General features: G+C 37.7%; 1 protein-coding gene across 5 annotated transcripts in view; it reads left to right on the top strand.

The window, feature by feature from the left end:
• ATP2B1 (ATPase plasma membrane Ca2+ transporting 1) overlaps positions 1-25538 on the top strand; it is a 147418-nt gene that overhangs the window by 66208 nt on the left and 55672 nt on the right. For all 5 annotated transcript variants that reach the window (XM_069095134.1, XM_069095131.1, XM_069095132.1 and 2 more), the window contains one exon: positions 10239-10677. In XM_069095134.1, the coding sequence (XP_068951235.1) occupies positions 10470-10677 (208 nt within the window). In that variant the 5' untranslated portion in view covers positions 10239-10469. The remainder of the gene's footprint in view (positions 1-10238; positions 10678-25538) is intronic.

The raw sequence follows: 25538 nt of genomic DNA, 5'->3' as shown, positions 1-25538 counted from the left end.
TTCTTCCTGGCTGCTTGTAATATTCTCTCCTTGATCTGGGAATTCTGGAACCTGGCTATAATATTCCTAGGAGTTTTCTTTTTGGGATCTTTTTCAGGAGGTGATCGGTGGATTCTTTCAACCTCTATTTTGCCCTCTGGCATTAAAACGTCAGGGCAGTTTTCTTTGAGAACTTCCTGGAGGATAATTTTTAGGTTCTTACTTTGATCATGGCTTTCAGGTTGTCCAATAATTTTTAAATTCTCTCTCCTGGATCTATTTTCCAAGTCAGTGGTTTTTCCCATGAGATATTTCACATTGCATTCTATTCTTTCATCTGTTTGGATCTGTTTAACAGCATCTTGATTTCTCATAAAGTCATTAGCTTCCATTTGCTCCAATCTAATTCTGATGCAATGATTCTCCTCATTGAGCTTTTGAGATTCTTTTTCCATCTGGCAAATTTGGCTTTTTAAGGCATTCTTCTCCTCATTGCCTTTTTGAGCCTCTTTTGCCATTTGAGTTAGTCTGTTTTTTAAGGTGTTATTTTGCTCAGTCAGGGTGTTGACTCTCATTTCATAATTTTCTTGCATCGTTTTCATTTCTCTTCCCAGTTTTTCCTCCACTTCTCTTATCTGCTTCTTAAGGTCCTCTATGGCCTGTAACCAGCTTGTGTTTTCCTTTGAAGCTTTTGGTGCAGGAGTTCTGACTTCACTGTCTTCCTCCTGTTCCGTGCTTTGCTCCTTTTTGTTCCCAAAATAGGAGTGTAATGTTGGAATCTTCTGTCTGCTTTGTTTCCTTTGCCTGGTCATGTCACCCCTCAGTCCCTTGACCCCTGGGCTTTTTGCCACAATGGGACTCTGCCACCAGACAGGGGAGCTTTCATTCCAAACGCTGGGGTTTTCTCAGTTTCCAGAGGTATTAGATGGGTGCCCTCTCTGAGGCCTCCACACTCTCTGGCAAGCTGGACACACACCCCAGGACCTCTACCCTAGACTGCAATCCAGATCCAAGTAGGTTAAAGCAAGAGCAATTATCCCTCAGAGACTGGTGCTTGGTCCTCCTACACTCTGCAGGCTAGGAGCTGAAGCTGCCTTGTGGCACTGGCTGGCTGTGCGGGAGTCTCAGCAGCTTCTGGGGGGGAAGGGGGAGGCAAAGCCACACACTCCCACTTACTGGGTCCCAAAGTCCAGACTGCACTGACCTCTCACTTTTTCCTTTGCATCTATGTGTTGATAAATCTGGAAATGGCCATAGCTGCTGCTAATCTGGAGTCCCTCCTGCTCGTAGCTGGTCAGGCCCGCCCTGCGGCTAAAGCCTTGGCTTGGGGCTGGACTCAGCTCCCAGAGCGCTGGGCTCCAAGATTCCTGTTGGCCTGCTGGGCTGTCCTCAGTGGGAGGTTAGGTTCTCTGTGTCACTTTGTGGGTTCTGCAGCTCCAAAGTTTGTTCAGAGTCCCCTTTTACATTGATTGGGGAAGGTGGAAGCCAGAGCCACTTGGAGGTTGTGCTTCTACTCCACCATCTTGACTCCACCCCCCGGGAATCAATTCCTTCTCCTAGTTTTAACACTAGAAATGTCATACCAGTGCTGATAATAGAATTAAAATTACGCTTAAGTTAAGACGTATCTATTTGAAGAGCTATAGTTTCCAAAGATATGCAAAGAGTCCAGGGAAAAGCTTTGGTCTAGAAAACAAGCTAATAAGAGAGTCCTCAGCTTTCATGGGGTTAATGCTCCTAGAAAATGACACAAAAGTCAAAAGCAAATTTTGATGATTGAGTCTATGGTAAATTTGGGGTTAGGTTCCCACAACCACCAAAAACTGGAATCTTTAGCTAGAGATTGCTCAAAATATACTTTTCTGCATACATTTCTTTATAACAAAACATTAATTCTGATGATGTACACTTTTCCTAATACAGCAATCATGAAAAATAACCTATGAAATACAAAGGGAAGGAAAAGCAATGTTGGAAGGGACTGGGCAGGAGTCCAAGGGCTGTGCTGTCAAAAAAATCCTGAGGTAAAAAAAGGAAAAGGGGCAGCACTTTATCATCTCTAATCTTCCTTTCAGTTCTGTGATTGAACTGTTCCCCAGTGAAAAACACATGTCTGGGGGACTCCTAGTCTGAGGTCATTGGCCCCACAGTTCTCCTCTGGCTGGATTAAGATGTTTGCTGGCAAGGGGACAAATTTAACTACTTTTATATTTTTTTAGTTTCCTCATCAGGCACTTGAAAGGTTACTTTGCTACTTTCTGGTGCAGATACACAAACATTTTTACAAATACTTCCCTCCCTTTTGCACCTTCATTTTTTTCTCTACTGCACATAGCCACTGATATGTGTGGTTGCCGATGTGAATGTGAAAAAAAACACTGATCAACTTTTTTTTTTAAAACAATGCTAAAAAGTTTAAATGACTACCATTTTTTAGTATATGTGTAGTGTCTGGTATTGCTAGGTCCCCTTTCTCCTTTTTTGGTCATTATTTCCCTTGAAAATATTGATCTCATTTTCTTCTCCCAGATAAAATCATGGGAATGCATAAAGTCACAAAAGTAAGAATGTTGTAGATTGACTATACTTTAAGAATAATTTGTCTCTGAAAGTCAAAGATCTGTGTGACCCTATAAAGTTCCTGGGTATCTTATTTCAAGAAATCATAGAGGAAAATTGCTCAGATCTGTTATCTAAGAAGAATTTCAAATACCAAGGAACCATAGTCAGGCTTATCCAAGATTTTTTTACAGCTGCTCCTGTCAAGGAGCAGAGAGTATGGAATACAATATTTCAGAAGGCAAAAGGCATAGGCTTACAACCAAGATTAACTTATTTATCAAAACAAAGAATAAATGCTACAAGGAGGAAAAATAAATGAAAAGAACAAATAGAGCACTTCTAAGCATTCTTGATGAAAATATCAGAGCTAAGTATAAATGTGACAGACACCGGAGTCAAAGATAAACATTAGAAAGGCCATATATGAGTAGACAACAGCAAGGTACTTTTATTATTCAAGAATGAAATGTTTACATTCTAAGTAGATGATACACACATCCTCTCAGAATCCTAATGTCATAGAGGGAGTAAAATATGACAGATCCACCCAGTTGTTTTTGTACATCTTAATGACTTTAAAAGAAGAAAGATAAGAGAGGAAAAGAAATATACTAGGGAAGAAATAGGCAAGATGAATGAGAGAATTTACTATCTAAAATAACAGGATGCGCAAGAAAAAAGGTTAAACGAGGAATGATGGAGGGAGCAGGTGACACTTGAACATTATTTAAACCAGTCAAAGAGGGGAAACACACACACGCGCGCACACACACACACACACACACACCCCTTAGTGTGGAAATACATTTAACTTATGCAAAAGAGAACAGAGTAGTGGTTGGGGAGAGGGTTGTCACAGAGGGAAGGTAGATTCAGGGTGGGTTGTCAAAAGAGGGTTTTTTTTGGGGGGGAGAAAGTATATGGGTCTTAATGGAGGAAACAGAAGAGGGATAGTGGTGTAGAAGCAGGTTATATCAAAGGAATAAAGGGAAATACATCATTAATGATTATGGTTGGGAATGGGACGGATGCACCCATAAAACAGAAAGGATAGCAAGATAGAGTAGGAAACCAAATCCCACCAATACTTGAACCATGAAAATTCATACGGAGTTAAAATAAGCTATAAGGTTAATTATGCTTCGGCAGAACTTTAAGAATAAAGGGGTATATAATAAAGTGGGTAGGAATCATCTGGGGCAAGACAATAGCAAGTTTTTTTTTGTGTTTTTTTTTTTTTTTTAGTAAAAAGCCAATAGAATGAATGATTCACAACTAATTCAGAACTTTACCCACAATGAACTGTAGTGGCTGTATTTTTACAACCCCTTCAAAAGTTGTCTTTTTGTTTTTTGTCATCTTTGTCAGTTTAAAATGTGTGAAGTAGAACCTCAGCTATTGTAATTTGCATTTGTTTTATTGGTACTTTGGAGCATTTTTTAGATGACTACTGATCTTTTGACTTTCTTCCTTTGAGAAATAACTTCATATTCTCTGACCATTTGTTGGGAAGTGGCTCTTGATATATATTTGAATCAATTCCTTATATATCTTTGATATGAGAGGTTTATCAAAGAAACTTTCTGGAAGAATTATTTTTTCCCTCAGATGTTTCCTTTCTGATCTTGATTAATTTTATGGGCAAAATGTTAAGTATTTGTAGTAAAATTAATCTATTTCCTCTTTAGTGGTATCTTTTACTGTTCATGAGTTCATCCCTGATAATTGCATAGCTATTATAAGCTATTTTCTTGTTTATGATATCAGGGCACATTATTATGGTAGGTAATGTGAGATTTTAACCAAAACTTAATTTCTACCAGATTTCTTTTCAATTTTCTCAGCAATTTTTATGTTATTTGAGTTTGTTGAGCATTTGCTACTTATTATGTTCATTTGCTTCTCTGTATTACATACTTTTATCTGTTTCACTGATCAACTTTCCTTTTTTTTTTTCTTTTTAAGCAATGCTAGAAAGTTTTAATGACTACCATTTTTTTAGTATACATGTACTGTGTTATCTGGTACTGGTAGGTTCCCATTCTACTTTTTTTGTCATTGTTTCCCTTGAGAATATTGATCTCTGGGGCGGCCAGGTAGCACAGCGAGTAAGAGCACCGGCCTCAGTGTTGGGATGACCTGGGGGATCGAATCTGGGCTCAGACACTTAGCACCCACCCAGAAACACCTGGCTGTGTAAACTTGAGCAAGTTACTTAACCCCAATTGCTTTAAAAAAAAAAAAAAAAGAAAGAAAGAGAATATTGATCTTATTTTCTTCCTTCAGATAAATTTTGTTATTTTTTTTTTGTTCTCTAAAAGTAATTATGTCATAGTTTGATTATATGGTACAGGATAAATAAATTTGGGTAGGATTTTCTTTTACTTTTGTTTTTGGCACTGCTCAACCATAGGCAGTTAATTTCTCCACTTATTTGTCTGTATTTCTGTAAAAGTGTTTTGCGTTATTCATATGATCTCTTCTTGCATTTTCTTGGTACTGTGTTAAAAAGGCTGATTTGTACGGCTTATCTAAAATCTTATCTGAAAGTTATTGTTTCAATGAAGAGACTTCTATGTAGATTATATCATCATCTGCAAAAGACAATTTTGTTTCCTCTTTTCCTGTACTTCCTCCCTTAATTTTTAAAAGTTTATATTGTTTCTATAGTGGTCAATGTCCCTTTTTTAAAACCCCAGATGTTATTGGAAAGACTTACAGATTATTTCCCTTAAATATGATACTTATAGCTTGAGATATAATTTACCACTATTAGGAAAGTCCCTGTGCTTCTAAGTATTTTCAAAAGAAATGTGTTTTGTCAGCATTTTTTCTATATACATATAAATGCAGATTTAATTATGATTTTAATTGATTTTATGTATATACGTTTTTAAAAAATTTTTCATTTCATATAGTCCTTGTAAACATGTAAATATCCACATACAGCACAGAGTGCTTGGTCTTTGATAGATAAAAAATCCCTGGTGTTGTCCCATTATTTGTTCATGGTACATAGAAGAACAGTTCCTTGGCCCCTGTCTTTGTTATTACAGAGATCCTCAATTTCTATCATGTAATGATGCTCTGTTTGCTTCATTTCTCTACCTACTTCCTCATTCATTATCTCAGAAATATATTGAACTCTCATGGTGGTTTATCACTATCTTCTATTATAATTATCATATTAACATGATTCTACACTGTAATTAAGTACAAACTTACTCAGAATTTATTTTCATTGTGTAAATGGTTCTGTTCACCTCACTCTTCATCAGTTCATGCAATTCCTCCTAATTGTATCTTATTTTTAAAGTGCCCACATTTTGGTAATTTTCTATGTAACAGTTTTAAGATCATTTTAAAATCTTATTCCTTAACAGAATGTCCATTTTTCAGAAAAGTTAACTGTGAAGTGAAATTTCTTCTTTTGAACCTCCTTTTTTCTATGAATTCTCTTTAAAATGTAGGAATCATTCTAGTTACTAGCAGTTGTGAGTGGCATAAAATCAAGAAGAGATTGACTGTAGGAATTTTAACTTCTTATTTTTGGCACCACTATCTCATTCATGTGGAGTCTTCTTTGATTCTCACTTATTCACATCCAATCAGCTACAAAGTCCATTTCTACCTTTTTCATATGCAGATTGTTCCTTTCCAATTAAGCCGCAAGCCTTTATTGAGACATTGGATTAACACTGGGGATACAATGACAATAAGCATTTCCTAAGGGCTTCCTAAACTGATTAAGCTAGACAATGCTCAATTCTGGGAATACAAATTAAAAGAAAGTACCTTGCCTCAAAGAGTTTACATTCTCATTGGAGGAAGACAATGCCTATTAGGGGAGCAGATAACAAGAGGTGAGGGAAGTGGTAATATGCTCTGGAGGGAGAGCCTGATGAGGAATAAATGAGTAAAAATGGCAGGCCTGGACACCTTCAAAATGGAGGTCCTGGGAAGAGCTAACCAATGATATAGATAGCAAGGGGGATGCAAAGGTGGTAGGATCTTCCAGAGCAAGAAGGAAAACTAAGGCATTGTGGTATAGTCTGGAGGTTGTGGAGCAAAAAAAAGAATCCCTTACATCAGAGAATTTACATTCTAAGACTAGAGGGAAGGGGGCTAAGTGTATACAAAATAAATTGGTGGGGCCTGTAACAGCCCCAGGGGGAGACTGGAAAGGCCTTATGTAAAAGCTTGAACTGTTTTGGATGTTACTTGTTCATGTTGTTATAATAGTTTCCTTAGTGGTTTTCCTGCTTCTAGTTTTCCTATTCTCCAGTATTTCCTTCAATCAAGTGAATTGGATTTGTTTTCAATGAATGACACCCAGCAGTCATTGCCAGAGCTTGTATTCTAACAAAAGCTTATTGAGATTTTAGCAAACTATATGACAAAGCTTCTTTCCATGTCTTTCTTGTGTACAAAATGTAGTGTTGTGAGCTAGCTAATACAACTAGGTGGATTTGAACCTGGTTGTAATTAATAGAACAGTGTCAATTTATTTAATAGCTCCTTTGCCATTTAAAATTTGTACCATGGTTAAAGGAATGGCCAGTCAGATTTGCAGATGATGTAAGCCAGGATGTAAAATTCACGTGTTGGATGACAGGACCCTAAAATATCTCCATAGCCTAGTAAAATAAAATTTAATGTCCTTTATTTAATATATAAAGTCTTGTATTTAATTAAAAAAAAACTCACATCAGATACAAGATGGGGGTGGCATGGTTAGATAGTATGGAAACTATCAGGGAGGAACTTCTGGGATGAGAACTTTGACAAAAACTGCTGGGAAAACTGGAAAACAGTATGGCAGAAACTAGACATAGATCAACATTATACACTATATACTAAGAGAAGGTCAAAATGGGTACACGATTTAGACATAAAAGGTGAAACTATAAATAAATTAGAAGAGCAAGGAATAGTTTCCCTGTCAAATTTATGGAGAAGGGAAGAATTTCTGACCAAGCAAGAGATAGAGAACATTATGACATGCAAAATGGATAATATTGATTACATTAAATCTAAAAGTTTCGCACAAAGCCAATTGATAAACGATCAAAGGATATGAACAGGCACTTTTTGTTTAAAGAAATTAAAGCAAACCTATGGTCATATGAAAAAATGTTCTAAGTCACTATTGATTAGCGAGATGCAAGTTGAAACAATTCTGAGGTACTACATCATACCTTTCAGATTGACTGACATGACAAAACAGGAAAATGATAAATGTTGGGGATGCTGTGGGAAAATTGGAACACTAATGCATTGTTGGTGGGGTTGTGAACTGATCTAACCATTCTGAAGAGCAATTTGGAACTGTGCCCAAAGGGCTATAAAACCATGCATACCCTTTGACCCAGCAATTTCACTTCTAGGTCTATATCCCAAAGAGATCATACAAATAGGAAAAGGAGCCACATGTACAAAAATATTGATAGCAGCTCTTTTTGTGGTGGCCGAGAATTGGAAATTGAGGGGATGCCCATCACTTGGAGAATGACTGAACAAGGTGTGGTATATGAATATAATGAAATACAACTTGTTCCATAAGATGGTGAGGAGGTGGATTTAAAAAAAACCTGGAAAGACTTACATGAACTGATGCTGAGTGAAGTGAGCAGAACCAGAAGAACATTATACACAGTAACAGCAACATTGTGTGATGACCAACTTTGATAGACTTAACTCTTCTCAGCAATGCAATGATCTAAGACAGTTCCAAAAGACTCATGATGGAAAATGCTATCCATATCCAGAGAAAACTAAGGAGTCAGAGTGCAGATCACACTATAGCATACTATTTTCTCTTTCTTGTGTTGTTTGTTTTTTCTTTCTTATGGTTTTTCCCTTTTGTTCTGATTCTTCTTTCATAACATGACTAATGCAGAAATAGGGGAGTTAGACTATATTGCCAACAATGTTTTAAGACAGTCAAATGGGTACATTTGGAGTATTCCATTCAGCTCTGGGAGCCACATTTTAAGGATATGTGGCAAACTGGAAAGGTACAAGTAGCAGAAAAATGCAACCAGGCTGCTGAAAGACTTAAAGTACATTTGGGGTTGAGGTTGAGGTTGAAGAAACTTGAAATGTTTAGCTTGAGAAGGGACAACTTATGAGACCAAACTCTCTAAATATTTGAAGTTCTGTTTTGTGGAAGAAGGATTAAAGTATTACTGCTTGGTTCACCAAATTTAGAACTAGAAGCAATGGATAAAGCAAAGAGGCAAATTGTGGCTTTGTGTAAACTAAAGCTTAGCCAAATTTGATGAGCTATCTGAAGATGGAGTGGACTTCCTTGGAAATAGTGAATTGCCTTAACCAGAGAGCTTTCAAGCAAAGGCTTGATAATCACTTATTAGTTTGATATATTTCTTGTTGGGTTATGGTTTGGAAAAATGGCCACTGAGGTCTCTTCCTACTTCAAGATTGGGATACTGTGATATTATGTGCTTTCTATCATGGGAGTGCAAAAGATGAATAAGCTGGTGTGTCTCTGACATCTTTTCATTGGCATACTATAGATAAATATTTGTTCACCAAATATGGCATGCAATATTGTATATATTTTACCTTTGAGACTAAAATATTTCCATGAATTTTGTTGCCAATAAATACTGTGTTTTACAATATTAATGGAATTACCTTGAATTTTTTAAGGTTAAATTTGACTGCCTCTTCAAAGTGGCCACTCTTTCCTCTCCTGGTTCTTTTGTCTTTTCATTCTCTTTTTGCTGAATCATTGATCCAGCCTTACAACTATTCTCCAAAACTGGACTGAGCTCACTTCTCTTTTCTCTATATATTGTCTGCTTCCAGTGGGTTCAGTTATCTATCATGTTTGATACATGAGACTCCCAAATACCTCTCCTCAAACTCCAGTCCCACTTTTCCAAACTCCTAAAAAACTTGTCTAAGCCTAAACTGACCCTTCTCCAAACCTTGCCCTTTAACATTTTGTTCAATTTCCCTTACTTTTCCTTCTAGTCACTAAGGAAGGATTCATTGAAGATAATCTTCACCTCTTCTCCAGGGCCTGCTTGTAGGTTGTTTTTTGTTCTTTCCATTTATGCTGTCAGTATGTTTTTCCTGGTTCTGCTTCATTCAGTGTCATTTTGTGGACATTTTTAATTCATAATTATTGTTTCATATGGCAGTGTATATTCTTTTACATTCCTGTCCTGCAGTTTGTTTAGCCATTCACCAGTGAATTATTGCTACTTTTTTTTTTTTCCTATTAAATAAAGTGCTGCCATGAATATTTTGGAAGTGGCACCTGTTTTTCTTTATACATGCTCAACAGTGGAATTTCTGGGTCAAAGTGTATGGATGATTTAGTCACTTTCTTAACATAATTCCAGATTGTTTTCTTAAGTCATAACTCCATCAACAGCATATCAGTGTGCCTGTCTTTCCAATACCCTTACAACACTGATGATTCTCATCTCTTTTTCATCCTTGCCAATTTATTGGTTAAGTTTTCATTCTCTTTTCTCTTATTAGTGATTTGAAGTAGTTTGTTTGTTAATAGGCTGTGGAACAGAACAGAGGGGTGTGTGTGGTGTGTTGATATACATCATACACATCTGCCTGCGCTTGCTTCTTAACATATGACCCTTGGAGTGCTAACATTTGTTTTACTTGAAAATGCTTTTGTTAATGATTTCAAACCTTTTCTTTTTCAGATTGCACATCTCTTATGATTAATGTGGATAAAAGAAACTAGGCATGGGCCAAAGTTCAAGAGACATCCATGGAAAATGTTGCTACTGATGCTACTTTACAAATTCACATGATAAGTGTCTATTTTGAGGATGATTTTCATATTTAAACGATTTTCATCTTGGAAATATATCAAGTGAAAGAAATTTGTTCCTTTTGGAAACAATTTCCTCATAATAAAAATTATACTTGGAATGGGCGAGATGGCCAACAACTCTGTTGCATACAGTGGTGTGAAAAACTCTTTGAAGGAAGCTAATCATGATGGAGATTTTGGAATTACACTTGCTGAGCTCCGGGCTCTCATGGAACTCAGGTCCACAGATGCATTACGTAAAATACAAGAATGCTATGGGGATGTCTATGGAATTTGTGCAAAGTTGAAAACCTCTCCCAATGAAGGTAAAATATTTTTTATTTTTGACTTCTTTTGATTAGTCTTTTCTACAGAGGCAGTATTTTGTCTTTGGTTTATTAAATTTAAGGTGTTTTTTTTTCTTTTTATTAGAAGGATTGTGGTTCTGTAAAAATTTTAGTAATTAAAAAGATGTTTGTATAACCCAAAGAATAATGCAAACAGCAAGATTAGGATCACTTGATTATTGTTTTAATATATCTTAAATCCTATTTTGTGTTTGTATATTCCATATATGTAAGATTATTCCTGCACATATTATTGTATTTTGTTGTCATTTTCCATGTGTTTTTGATGTAGCTAGGGTGAAATGGAGAGAGTGCTGGACCTGTAGTCAGGAAAACCTGAGTTCAAATCTAGCCCCAGAAACTTTCTAGCTGTGTGACCTTGGGCAAGTCACAACCTCTGTGTGCCACAATTTTCCTCATTTGTCAAATGGGGATAAGAGTAGTATCTACCTCCCAGGGTTGTTTTCAGGATCAAATGTGATAATGTTTATAAAGCACTTTGCAAACCTTTTAAAGCAGCTGTAATTATTATTGTTGTTATTATTACTATTGACTTAGATTTTTTTTTATTAATGCCTTTTATTTTTACATTTGTTCTTAATTACAAAGCTATAAATTTGTTTTTTGGCTAGCTACTAGTTGTCAAGGCAGCTGACAGTTCCTAAAGGTTTTGTTAGAATTAAGCCACTGGAAAAAAAAAAAAGAAAAGAAATAAGCCACTGCCCCATTCGGTTTCATTCAGTTTGATGCCTGAAAATATAAAATAGTGTTAATGTTGTCAACAACTGGATAAGCCATTTTTAGCCGTGGGGTTAGACTATACTTAACCTAGGTTTTGAGAACAAAACTCGGACATTTCTGAAGGAAATTAAATGGGGTGTGTGGCAGTGACAACTTTTAGCCCTAATAGCTATTTCCTTAGGTTTAAAAGTATTTCAGGTCTTAAATAGCCACGTAGAATCCTACATGTAGATAGGACATCTTTTGATTTCATAATGTTTTAATATTAATTTTGTATTTCATAATGGGAGGGCTAAGAAAAATGTATATCTATACTGTAAGGATTTACTTACTGTAAGGCAATACAAAAATCTGATAAAATTATCTCCGAAGCAGTATTTGCACTATATTTATTTGCTAGGTATCACTACCTATCACTGTTACTAATAGTAAAACAGAAAGTAGCAAGATTTTAGAAAAAAATGCTGTAAATTTAGTTCGACCATTGTTTATTAAAAGCTTACTTTAGGAAAACCATGGTTGGATAAATCACAGAGGAAAATCTTTGATAGACTTCTCTGGGTACACTGTAGAATATCATTGTTGTTTGTGGTTACTTTATTAAGCATTGTTTAATATGGAAAAATTATTTTGAAGTAATGGTCATCAAGATCATACTTGGGGCCTTAAAGGAGACATTGAGAAGATTGAGACCATTTGATAGATGCTCTTTCTTTTCTACACCTTGACACTTTTTCAAAAATATTACCTATTATCTGTTGCTGTATCAGGAAATATTTCTTAGTCCATAGTCTTTCTTCTACTTGTCCTTTTGATTTCATTGTTTCCTATCTCCTGGACAATGATTCTTTCTCACATATACGTCATCGTTCTACACCAGGGGTAGGGAACCTGTGTCCTCAAGGTCCTCACATGTGGCCCTTTGACTGAATCCAAAATTCACAGAATAGATCCTCGCAGTAAAAGGATTTATTCTGTAAAACTTGGACTCAGTCAAAAGCCTGCCCTCAAGGACCTAAAAGGCCACAGGTTCCCCACCCCTGGTCTATATCCTTCTCATTTATTTATAAATATTTTCAGTCCTTCCTATCTCCTTGATATGTTGAATTATTCTCTAAAAGAAAAAGCCTTCTTTCAGTTTTCTATCTCACCTAAGTAATCTCATCTCCCTCTCCTTCATAACCAGATTACATGAAAAAGTTGTCTCTATACCCTCTCTATCCTTTCCTCATCCTTTTGTAATCTACCATCCATCTTCACCATTCTTCTTGAAGCTTCTCTGGGGTCCCTGGCCTCATAGCCCAATGCAGTGGGTTTTTTAATGTCTTCTTTCTTTAGGCTTCATAGGATCATTAGAATCATCCAGCCCAACCATTTGATTCTACAAATGAGTAGGAGCTGAGTTTCAGGAGCATTAAGTAACTTGTACAAGTTCACGTAACTAGGACATTGCAGAGCTAGAAATCATACCCATACTCCATGTCCAGTGCCATGGCGCGATGGAAATAGTGCTTTAATAATCCTAGAATATCCTACTTTTCCCAGAGTTCACCAGTGCTCACCTTACAGTTAGCACAGCCTTTTGGAAAGAGCATTAGATTCTAATATTATTATCTAATATTCTAATAATAATTCTGTGTCAGAAGATCTGGGTTTCAGTCCTGAATGACTTCTTTTGCTATACCTGTGATCCTATGAGTTGGGGTTTTTTTTGTTGTTGTTTTTTAATAAGTCGTCCTCCTTATTGAGCTGTGTACTATTTGAAAAAGACCTACTTCTCAGATGTTCTTTCTTCTCTCTTTAGTCTTAGATATTGTGCTCCTCAGTTTCATTTTCTACCTCTAAATCCAGTATTTTTTTAGTTTACTCCCACTTCTTTTCTCCCTGAATCCTTATAGTCTGAGTTCTCTCAAAAGTTCTTTTCTCATTTTGTCTTTATATATTCTTTTCCTTGGCAGTCTCCTTCATTTCTGTGGCTTTGGCTTAATCTTTCAGTACAGATGACTGAAAGATCTCTTTCTAGTTCTTCCTAGAGCTTAGTCAAAATTTAACCAGTGTCTCTGGTACCCAGCTAAAAATATCTCAACCTGGATGTTTCATTAGCAACTCAAACACAACATGCCTCTAAATAAGCTAATCTTTTCCTCCAAATCTCCTGTGGTTTTGATGGCTTTATTTATGTATTAACCACTATTTGCCATTAAGTGAATGGGAGAAGCGGCAGAGATGATCTCAAAGGTATGAACATGGAAGATAAGAGTGAATGTGGGAGTAATGGATACAATTTTCTGTCTTCATAACATTGACCTCTTCTTTGCCTCTTCTCCATTGTCTCTCCCATTCATCTAATTCCATTTATCAAGCAGTGACTTCTCAGTCTGGTACTAGGGGTACTTACTCTTCTGTATAGCTTATGTTCTACGGGGGGGAAAACCTATACATATATCAGATGATCCAAAATATATTCAGTTATAAATCCAAAGTAATTTCAGGGACTTGGGAAAAAGTGCTGGGAATCAGGCTAGATCTTAGTTAAGAGCTGGAAATGGAGCGGAGTATTAAGTGAAGTGAGGGACCAGTTAAAGTAGAGAAGTAAAAAGAGCATTTCTAGGGGCAGCTAGGTGGCACAGTGAACAGAGCACCAGTCCTGGAGTCAGGAGGACCTGAGTTCAAATCCAGCCTCAGACACTTAACACTTAATAGCTGTGTGACCTTGGGCAAGTCACTTAACCCCAATTGCCCTGCCTTTCCCCCTCCAAAAAGAAAAAAAAAAAACAGCATTTCTAGTCATGGAGGAGAGCCTTCCCTCAATCATGGAGATGAGTTCATGGACCTGTAAGTCTATTTTGATTGGAGTGTAAGTGTGTAAAAATACACTAGTCTAAAAAGAAATGTTGGGGCAAGGTTGGAAAGGGCTTTAAATGCCAAACCAAGGAATCTATCTATCCCTCTGTCTCTTTTTGTCCTATAGGTAGTAGGGAACACTCAAATTTTTTGAGCAGGGTAATAACATGGCCAGACCTATACTTTATGAATATCAGTTTGGCAATTTGGTCCATAGGAGAGGTGCTAAGGTCTAAATTAGGTTTATAGCTATGTGAGTAATAAGACAGAAGGGTACCGCTGCAAGAGTTATTAAAGAGGTAGAGTTAAAAATCTTTGGCAGTTTATGGAATGATGACAACTCCAAGGTCCTGAAAACTAGGGATGAAAAGGTGGTTAGGCTCTTGACCAGGGTTCCTTGGCTGTGTGTTGAAATTGAGATGCTTGTGAAACAGCCAGGTAGAGGTACATATACAGCAGGCAGTTTTCAATGGAGAAGTGGAACTTGGCTTGACAGAAATATAAGATACCACCACTTAACAAGAGGCATTCCCAATCCCCATTCCCATCCCCATCTTTGAGTTACTGTGAATCTCTTTTTTATGTATTTATTTTTACAACTTGTCCACCCTAATAGAATCTTGGAAACTGAGGGGGGAAAAAGTTATTAAGCGCTTAATAGAAGTCAGACGCTAAACTGAGACCTAGAAATCTCACAAAAGTAAGATGGAACTTTTAGTCTGCTGGGAAGGTAATAGGGCAGTCTCTGCTTATCGACTGGCTCACATCCCACTTCCTGCCAAAGCCTTTTTTCCTGCTCCAGGCTTCCTAATCCTCCCCCTTTTGAGATTTCCTTCCATTTACACTTTATATGTCCCGCATATACATAGTTATTTGGATGTTGCCTCCCCATTAGAATGGGCGCTGCTTGGAAGCAGGAGCCCTGGTTTTGCCTTTCTTTACATTCCAAGTACTTGGCACAGTGCCTGGCACATAGTACGCATTTAACAAATGCTTGTGGACTGACATAGTGTACCACTCTAGGTGTTCACATTGCCATATTGCAATGACATAAAAGTGGGGACTAGGCCCTGAAAATTTTAGGGAATGCTCAGTAATGAGGGGAGCCATGTTTTGTCCCTGTCATGACAGATGGTACAAATGGTAGGATCCAGATAGTCTAAGAGAAACCCTTTTGTCTTCAAAGTGACACTTCTTGGCATCATACCTACAATACGATATTCTATATCAAATTAGTACTCTATTGCTTTTTTAGTCCAAAGATTATTATGCCAGCTGTATAAGCTTATCTGCAACTGCATTGTTGGAAATTTCATTTTTTTAAAAGTTAAATTTGTAGGTTCTTAGCCTTTAACCAGAGTTCATCAGTAACAATATGGTGTTGTTTTGAAGAGCACTACATGTATTTCCCCTTACAATTGCCCATCAGTGATTTTATTATTCATTGAATTTACAAGGGTTCTAATGCTTGAACATTCCTATCTATTTCTAACATACTTTTGTTTTTATGGATTTGATTTTTAGTAGGATTTTTTTGATTTGTAGAATTACCAGTGATATCTAGGAAGGTGTCTAGGCATTCTGCACTTAAGTTACTTACTAAATTTATTTATTTTTTTCAAATGCTTTATTAACTTCTGATTTACATCATTAATTTCTGCCAGACTTTGAGTTACAAATTTTCTCCCCATTTTTCCCCTACCCACCGCCCCAAAATAGCAGTCCCACAAGATATCCCCTCCTCCAATCTACTCTCTCCCATATCTTCTCCCATACCCCTTTTGACTTTTCCAGTGAATCTCTATGCCCCAGTGCCTGTATCTCTTATTTCCCAATTTCATGTAAAATATTATTAATTATATATATATATATTTTTTTTTTTTAAACATTTGATTTTAAAACTTTGAATTCCAGATTCATTCCCTTCCTCCCTTGTCACCCACCCTTGCTGGGAAGATAAGCACTTCAGTGTAGGTTGCACATGTGTGGCTAATGCAAAACAATAACATAGTAGATATATTGTAAAAGACTGACTATATTTTCCTCCCTCCTATCCCACCTCCCACTTGTTCTATTCTCTACTTTGATCCTGGCCATTTTCAAAAGTGGGTGCTTCTAACTTCCCTCCCCCCAGCCTTCCCTCCCTTCCATCATCCCCCCTTTCATCCCCATTCCGCCCTACTCTCCTGTAGGGTGAGATACCCTAGTTAGTGTATTTCATTCCCTCCTCAAGCCACATTCAATGGCAATGTTTTATGGTTGACCCATTCCCTTTTGCCTTCCTATTCTTCCCCTCCATTGTAACCATTTTCCCTTGCCTCTTCTGTATGAGATAGTTTACCCCATTCTGTCTCCCTCCATCTACTCTCATTATATACCTCTCTCACCTCTTAATTTTACCTTTTAAGTATCATCCCTTCCTGTTAAATTGGTCCTGTGCCCACTATCTGTGGATACCTGTAAACACACCGTGTTTCCCCGATAATAAGACACTGTCTTATTATTTTTTTTGGCCAGAAAACCACCAGAGGGCTTATTTTCAGGGGAGGGCTTATTTTAATGAACATTGACAGCAATTTTAATAAACAGGTAAATGTGAACAAAAAAATGTACCTTTATTCAATAATGAATTCAATAAAGAACAGGATGACGCGCTCACTGCTGCAGCTCTGATTGGATGCAGCTCGGAGCGCGGCGTGCGTTTCACCCGGCGGGGGGGAGATGGTGCATACAGAGGGTACCGTAATGTAGCGTATAGCACAGGGGATCACCTTCACTACAGTACCATGTTTCCCCGATAATAAGACACTGTCTTATTATTTTTTTTTGGACAGAAAAACACCAGAGGGCTTATTTTCAGGGGAGAGCTTATTTTAATGAACATTGACAGCAATTTTAATAAACAGGTAAATGTGAACAAAAAAATGTACCAGCAAGCAAATCACTGGGGAAGAACAGGATGACGCGCTCACTGCTGCAGCTCTGATTGGATGCAGCTCGGAGCGCGGCGTGCGTTTCATGGGGGGGGGATGGTGCATACAGAGGGTACCGTAATGTAGCGTGTAGCGCAGGGGATCACCTTCAGTACAGTAACAATCTCAATAGGGTTTATTTTCGGGGGAGGGCTTATTTTAGAGGAATCTTACACAGTAAGGGTAGGGCTTATTTTCGGGATAGGTCTTATTATCGGGGAAACACGGTATATACACACATTCATATATGCCTATATACCCTCATATATACATATTTCTATTCCCTTCAACTACTGAGAAAGGTTTCATCAGTTACAGCTATTGTTTTTCCATGTAGGAATGTTAATAGTTCAACTTTGGTAAGTTCCTTATGATTTCTTTACCCTGTTTACCTTCCCATGCTTCTCTTGCTTCTTGTATCTGAATGTCAAATTTTTTATTCGACTCTAGTTTTTTCAACAAGAATGCTTGAAAGTCCTCTATTCCACTGAATGACCATATTTTCCCCCTGAAACATGATACTCAGTTTTGCTGGGTAGGTGACTCTTGATTTTAATCCCAGCTCCTTTGACCTCTGGAATATCATATTCCAAGCCCTTCGATCCCTCAGTGTAGAAGCTGCCAGATCCTGAGTTATTCTGATTGTGTTTCCACAATATTCAAATTGTTTCTTCCTGGATGCTTGTAATATTCTCTCCTTAATCTGGGAATTCTGGAACCTGGCTGTAATATTCGTAGGAGTTTTCTTTTTGGGATCTTTTTCAGGAGGTGATCACTAGATTCTTTAAACCTCTATTTTGCCCTCTGGTTCTAAAACGTCAGGGCAGTTTTCTTTGAGAACTTCCTGGAGGATGATTTCTAGGTTCTTACTTTGGTCATGGCTTTCAGGTAGTCCAATAATTTTTAAATTCTCTCTCCTGGATCTATTTTCCAGGTCAGTGGTTTTTCCTGTGAGATATTTGACATTGCCTTCTATTCTTTCATTTGTTTGGATCTGTTTAACAGCAACTTGATTTCTCATAAAGTCATTAGCTTCCATTTGCTCCAATCTAATTCTGATGCAATGATTCTCCTCATTGAGCTTTTGAGATTCTTTTTCCATCTGGCAAATTTGGCTTTTTAAGGCATTCTTCTCCTCATTGCCTTTTTGAGCCTCTTTTGCCATTTGAGTTAGTCTGTTTTTTAAGGTGTTATTTTCCTCAGGCTGTTGACTCTCATTTCATAATTTTCTTGCATTGTTCTCATTTTTCTTCCCAGTTTTTCCTCCACTTCTCTTATCTGCTTCTTAAGGTCCTCTGTGGCCTGTAACCAGCTTGTGTTTTCCTTTGAAGCTTTTGGTGCAGGAGTTCTGACTTCACTGTCTTCCTCCTGTTCCGTGCTTTACTCCTTTTTGTCCCCAAAATAGGAGTGTAATGTTGGAATCTTCTGTCTGCTTTGTTTCCTTTGCCTGGTCATGTCACCCCTCAGTCACTTGACCCCTGGGCTTTTTGCCACAATGGGACTCTGCCACCAGACAGGGGAGCTTTCATTCCAAACGCTGGGGTTTTCTCAGTTGCCAGAGGTATTAGATGGGTGCCCTCTCTGAGGCCTCCACACTCTCTGGCAAGCTGGACACACACCCCAGGACCTCTACCCTAGACTGCAATCCAGATCCAAGCAGGTTAAAGAAAGAGCGATTACCCCTCAGACTGATGCTTGGTCCCGCTACACTCTGCAGGCCAGGAGCTGAAGCTGCCTTTTGACACTGGCTGGCTGTGCGGGAGTCTCAGCGGCTTTCCCCGGGGGGGGGGGGGGGGGGGGCGCAAAAGCCACACACTCCCACTTACTGGGTCCCAAAGTCCAGACTTCACTGACCTCTCACTTTGTCCTTACACTTAGTTACACTTAGCCTCCAACTGCTACTTTCGTTTAGAATTTGGTGAGAATTTTTCTTGGAAGATTTTGGTTCAAAAGAATTTAACCTTTCTGCTTGTATTCCTTGGTATTGGTATGAATGTTTCTTAGTATGTCTTCTGTAGCTATATATATGACAGAATATAGAGGTGCTTTCTATATTTTAGGCTTAGACCAGCCTTGGTATTCAAAAAAATTTAACAATAATAATAATAAAGTCAAGAATTTCCATCTCCTCGTATGCCTTATTTTACTCTTTTTAAAATATAACTTGAATTTTTTAATGAAGATGCACAAGGTTCAGTGTGCAATATCAAATTTTACAAACTTCTTAACCACAAACTGTGCAAAAACAGTAGATATGGCTTTTCATTGAGCTATACTCAGAAACATTTTTATGAAAGGGACTTTGGAAACCATCTAGTTATATGTAGATTTTACTTCAGATCTGATTTTCAGTTGCCCAATGCCAAATAAAATGACATTATTTTTGACTATATGCTTTAACTGGAACAGGACATTTCTAAAATAGTGGAATTTGGTGGGTTTGGTTTTGGTGGGGGGGGGGCAGGGAAATTGGGGTTAAGTGACTTGCCCAAGGTCGCAAGGCTAGTAAGTATTAAGTGCCTGATGCAGGATTTGAACTCAGGTCCTCCTGATTCCAGGGCTGGTACTCTATTTACTGCATCACCTAGCTGCCCCAGAATTTTTTTTTTAAGCCTATGTGAATCCATTTGCCTAGAGTCAGATTTTGAAATGGGATGTCCTTCTTTCTTTTGTACTGAAGCATTATGCTTTAGAGATCATGATTGTAGTTATTCATCCAATAAATATTAAATGCCCGTGTGCAATAGTTTAGTGTGATTTGGTTTCCCCCCTCAGTCTTGAAGGTAATACAAAGAAATAAATTACCATTCCTGCACAAAAGGAACTTTAAAACTTCTGGGGCAAATGAAGACACACGGACATGAGAGTATAAAATGCTGTGAGCTTTTGTGGAGGATGCTTTTGCTGGAACTTAAAGAATATACAGAGTCTGAGATAGGTGGAGAACAGTGGAGTAGTGTCAGCAGTGGAAACCTGAATCATGTTTGGAGAATGGTTACTAGCCCAAAGGTGCAGAAGTGTAGGTATAGTACATGGTGAGGAGCAGCGTGAGAAGACTTAACATTTCATAGTGATGAGGTGGTAGTATAAATAGAGAAACCGTTGGATAAAGGTACTTTTTACTCAGTTGATTGAAGTGTACTCTGAAGTTTACCTTATCCAAGAACTTCCCTGCTTAGTAGGAACTTGAGGTCATCTGGTGCAATGTATGTAAATAAAAATTCTACAGCATTCCTACCTAAGTCTCACTAGTCATGTTGTTTCTCCCTTCCGTCCTTTCCCCTCCCCTCCCTCTTCACTCTGATAGGCACCAGCCACATTGGGACAGGCCTTCATCCCCTCCAGGTGCTTCCCTGCATCAAGGTCTTTCTACCTTGTCTATCCTCCCCTCAGTTGCCAGAGGGCTTTTCCTAAAATGCAGCTCTAGTCTGATCATATTACCCCTTCTAAACTCCTGTGGCTCCCCATTACCTCTAATATTGACTGTAAAATCCCTGGTTGGACAGTTAAAACCCTTCAATACCCTGCCCTCTTCTGCCTTTACCATCTTCTTATACTTAACTCCCTTCCAGACTACACTGGCCCACTTGGTGTCCTTGCACAAGATTCCATCTTCTGAATTTATGCCTATTAACTGGTTGTCCTTCCTGTCCAGAAAGCTTTTCTCTCTTTACCTCTGACTCTGACAGGCTTCCTTGACTTCCTTCAAGACTGCTCACAACCCTGGGGCAGTTAGGTGGTGTAGGGAATATAGCACCGGCCCTGGAGTTGGGAGGACCAGAGTTCAAAATCGGCCTCAGACACTGTGTTAACTTACCAGCCATGTGACTTTGGACAAGTCACTTAACCCCAATTGCCCTGCCTTCCCCCCTCTAAAAAGCAAAAAATAAAAACATAAATTGGGGATGGGGCAATTAAAAAAAAAAAGACTGCTTTCATCCCATCTTCTGCCTAAGACCCCTGTCATCTCCTGACCCTCCACAACTCACCCTGGTGCCTTCCTTCTATTATCTTCCATTGACACTGTATGTATGTTATATATATATAACATACATACACACATTTGTGGCATTTTGTGGACATGAGTGGCTGGTATTGCTGTTCTTTATATCCCATATGCACAGTGTCTGCCTGCCTGCCTGGGACAGCCATAAAAGTGTTTAATAAATGCTGACTGACTAACCCTTATTTGGCATATTCTGGATTTTAGTCAAAGGTCATAGTTACGTTTGTCACGTACACCGATTTGTTTTAGAATTCCATTCTCCTCCATTTGGGGGGTGGGGGTCAGAACAGCTGGTCCTTCCCAATCATCTCTGCCTCTCCTAGTGTTCCTTGAACTTTCAAGGGCCGCTGGTGGCTCAAGAATCCCATCTGCCAGGCCTTTCAGGAAGACCTGAGTTTAAATGCCTCACTTTGGAGCAAGACACTTAACCTCTCCTCATCTCTGTTTCCCCATCTTTAAAATGGAAATAATATTACCTACCTCACAGGGTTATTGTTACGTTAACATACAAAGTGCTTCATAAACCCTTAAAGCTCTCTGTAAATGCTAGCTATCACAAATCATGGACTCTGACCATTATAGCTTAGGATTTTTAATGGGAAAGCAGAGGTAAGAATTCATGATTTTGGAAGAGCAGGGTTTCAGAATTAAGAGGAAAAACTTGATATTAGTTCATATTGGTTTCCCTGAAATTATTCCTTTCATTATTTTTTATAGTACATTCATATTCATAATTTATTCAGCTTTCCCCGTAAGAGGATACAGCTTCTTATTAGTTTTTCATTTTTGCCACTACAAAAAGAGTTGCTTTTTTTTCTTTTTGTGGAAGTAAAGCCTTCTCCTTTTTCTTTGATCTCTTTGGGATATACACTGTCAGTCAATAGACATTTATTAAGGCATTGTGTTTTTCACTGGGGATAGATACTAAGAAAGGCAGATGACAGTCCCTGCCTTCAAGGAGCTTACAGTCTCATGGGGGGGGGGGGGTGCAGCAGCCATGTACAGACCTTAATTAACCTATACAAAGGATAAATAGGAAGTAATCTAGGGAAGGCAGAATCTAGAATTCAGAAAGGCTGGGGAAGGATTCTTGTAGAAGATGGAGCTTTAGTTGGGAATTAAAGGAAGCCCAGTAAACCAATAGTGGGTATGAGGACATTCCAGGCGGGGGGAGATTGGAAAAATGCCTAAAGCTGAGGGATGCAGTGGCTTGTTTGTGCAGTAGCCAACAGGCCAGTGTCACTGGATTGAAGAAGATTCATCCAGGAGCAAGGTGTAGGAAGACTGAAAAGGTAGGGGGCATCTAGGTTTGAAAGAGCTTTGACTGCCAAACACAGCATATTGTCTTTGATCTTGGACGCAGTAGAGAACCTCCAGACTTTACTGAATAAAGAGATGGCGATCTCTTTGAAGGCTGAATGGAGGAATGACTGGATTGGGTAGAGACAAGGAGACCCTTCCCAGCAGGCTACTGCAGTTATCAAGGTGTGAGGTGATGAAGGTCTGCACTAGAGTGGTGGTAGTGTCAGAGGAGAGAAGAGGGCATATTTGAGTGATGTTGTGAGATCAACCAACTTTAGCAGCAGATTGGGTGGGGGGGTATGGATGGGAGACAATGAAGTCATGTCTAGGTTGTGAGCCTGAGGTACTGGGAGGATAGTGGTGTTCTCTCCAGTACCTGGGAGGGTTGAGGAAAAGATAATGAGTTAAGTTTAAAATGTCTACTGGATATCCAGTTCCAGATGTCTGAAAGGCAATTGGAGATGGGATTGGAAGTCCATTGAGAGTTTAGAGCTGAACAGAAGGATTTGAGAATCATGGGATCTAATGAGATCACCTAGCATTTGTATCACTCAATCAAAGGATATGCAAAGTTTTCTGACTCTGGGAGTGTAATTCCACATTGTTTTCCAAAACTGATATAAAAATTCACATCTATGGTTCATTAGTTTACCCTTTTCCTTAAGCCCTTCCAACAATATTCATTTTCCCTTTATTAAAAAACATTTTTGCCACTCCATTATAAGGTGAACCTCACCAGTTGCTTTAATTAGCATTCCTGTGATTATTAGTGATTCCCCCCCACGGTTGTTTTTTAGCTTGGATTTCTTCTCTTAAACAGCATGTATCCTTTGATCAGTTATTCTAATTGGGGAATCGTTCTTGTTCTAATAAATTTGAATTAGCAGGAATTTTTTATATTCCTGCATGTATATCTTAGAAATGAAATCTTTACCAAAGAAGCTTACCACAAATTCCCCCCCCCCCAATTTTCTGTTTTCCTTCTAATTATAACTGCGTTGGTTTTGTGTAACCTTTTAAATTTTATGTGATTAGAATCATCTACTTTATGTTTTGAGATCCACTCTATCCATTGTTTGCTATGAACTCTTCCTCATCCATAGTGGCAAAAGTTATTTTCTATTGCTCCTACTTTGTGTATTTTGTATTTTTTAATATTTAATTCATGTATGCATTTGGAATTTATCTTGTGAGATTTTTTTATATATCCAATTTATGTTAAATTGCTTTCCAGTTTTCCCAGCAATTGTCAAATGATAATAAAAGTAATTGCTAGCATTTATATAGGACTTTAAAATTTGCAAAGCATTTTACATACATTACCTCGTATGATCCTCATAAAAACATTATGAGGTAGATGCTATTATTTTCCCCATTTTACAGAGGAAGTGGAGACTAAGAGAGCTTCATTGACTTGCCCAGGGTCACATAGCAAGTAAGGGCCTAAGGAAGCATTTTAACTCAGGTATTCTGCACTTTGTATTCTATTGATTTCACTGTCTGGCTTCCCCTGAATAGGTGATGTTTACTGCCAATAGCTGGCTATCTTTGGATTTATTAAAAACTATGCTGCTTTTCTTTCTTTTTGCATTTTTATAGTGTGTATCAAGTCCACTGATACACTTCTTTATTTTTTGACCAGTGTCAAGTAGTTTTGATGATTACCACTTTGTAATATTGTTTAAGATCTGATAGATCTTATTTTGTACTGCTTTTTTCATATTTCTTGATATTCTTAATCTTTTGTTCCTACAGTGAATTTTGTTATTTTTGCTAGCCCTCTGATGTAATCCTTTGGCAATTAGATTGGTATGTCATAAGTAAGTTAATTTAGTTAGAATTGTCTTTGTCATATCCATGAGCAATTATTTCTCCCGTTACTTCTGTCTTTATTTCTAAAAAGTATTTTGTAGTTGTACTCTGAGTTCTGTGGTGTATCTTAGATAGGACATTCCCCCCCCCCCAAAAAAAAATATATATATACACACACACATACACACACATAATACATTCTGTAGTTATTTTGAATGGAATTTCTCTTTTTATTTCTTCCTGCTGAGTTTCAGTCTTTCATTTTTATAGATAGCCAACCATCTACCTACCTATCAGTGAGCACCATTTTTTAATATATTTTACACATATTATGTAATCTTAGTCACTTATATTAATACAGATGCTAGTGTTACTTATGACTTGTTCACACAATATCTAACATGCTTTATTATATTAACTCAGTGTGGGAGAATTTGGCTCTTAAAATTATTGACGTCGTTAAGTTCAGACCCTAGCTTGGTCTAGCTCTTTGTTAGTAATTTCTGTTATTCATGAATTTTTGACACTTTTCTATAGCTACTAGAATCCTTTCTTCTCTTCTTTCCCTATAACCATGCCTATTCCTTCCAATCCTTGTCAGTGGTTTCAGATTTTTTAGGAACTAAAGTATACTGAAGATTTCTCACTCAAATAATTTTTAGGAGCACTTGAATCCTTTTTAGTGCCGTTCAACTGTAGCTGTTTGGTAGTAACTAACATTGTTTTTTAACCTCTTGTACAGTAAACAATTGGTGTAATTTCCTTATAATTTTTAATACAACCGTTTCCCTTTTGGTTAAGTCCCTCAACTATTAGGTACCTTCATGTTAACTTAATTTCCCTTGCTTTTTAAAGAGTAAACTGCAAGCTCTTACCTTTGTGTTTCCAACCTTGAGTAGTATCTGATCCCTTCTTCTTTCACTCCTCTGGCATAAATTCTTGCTCACAAACCTGTTTCTCCATGTATCTTCCCAGTTTACCATATTCACAAATGTGTTTCAGTAAGTAATGAAGAAAGACATAATTCTCTACCTTTGTGATTGTTATTTATTAATTCCATATTGATTTATACAAATTTTTAATATTATACACATATTAATACTATACTAATTAACAGTTCCTGCTAATAATAGCAAGATTGAAAACAACAATAATAATACAGA

The sequence above is a fragment of the Petaurus breviceps genome, unplaced genomic scaffold, assembly GCF_028583685.1.
Source record: "Petaurus breviceps papuanus isolate PSGF00001 unplaced genomic scaffold, PetGlider_PUasm1.0 225, whole genome shotgun sequence".
NCBI classification, from domain to species: domain Eukaryota; kingdom Metazoa; phylum Chordata; class Mammalia; order Diprotodontia; family Petauridae; genus Petaurus; species Petaurus breviceps.
The sequence above is the reverse complement of the archived record's forward strand: the minus strand, read 5'-3'. Positions and strand labels throughout refer to the sequence as shown.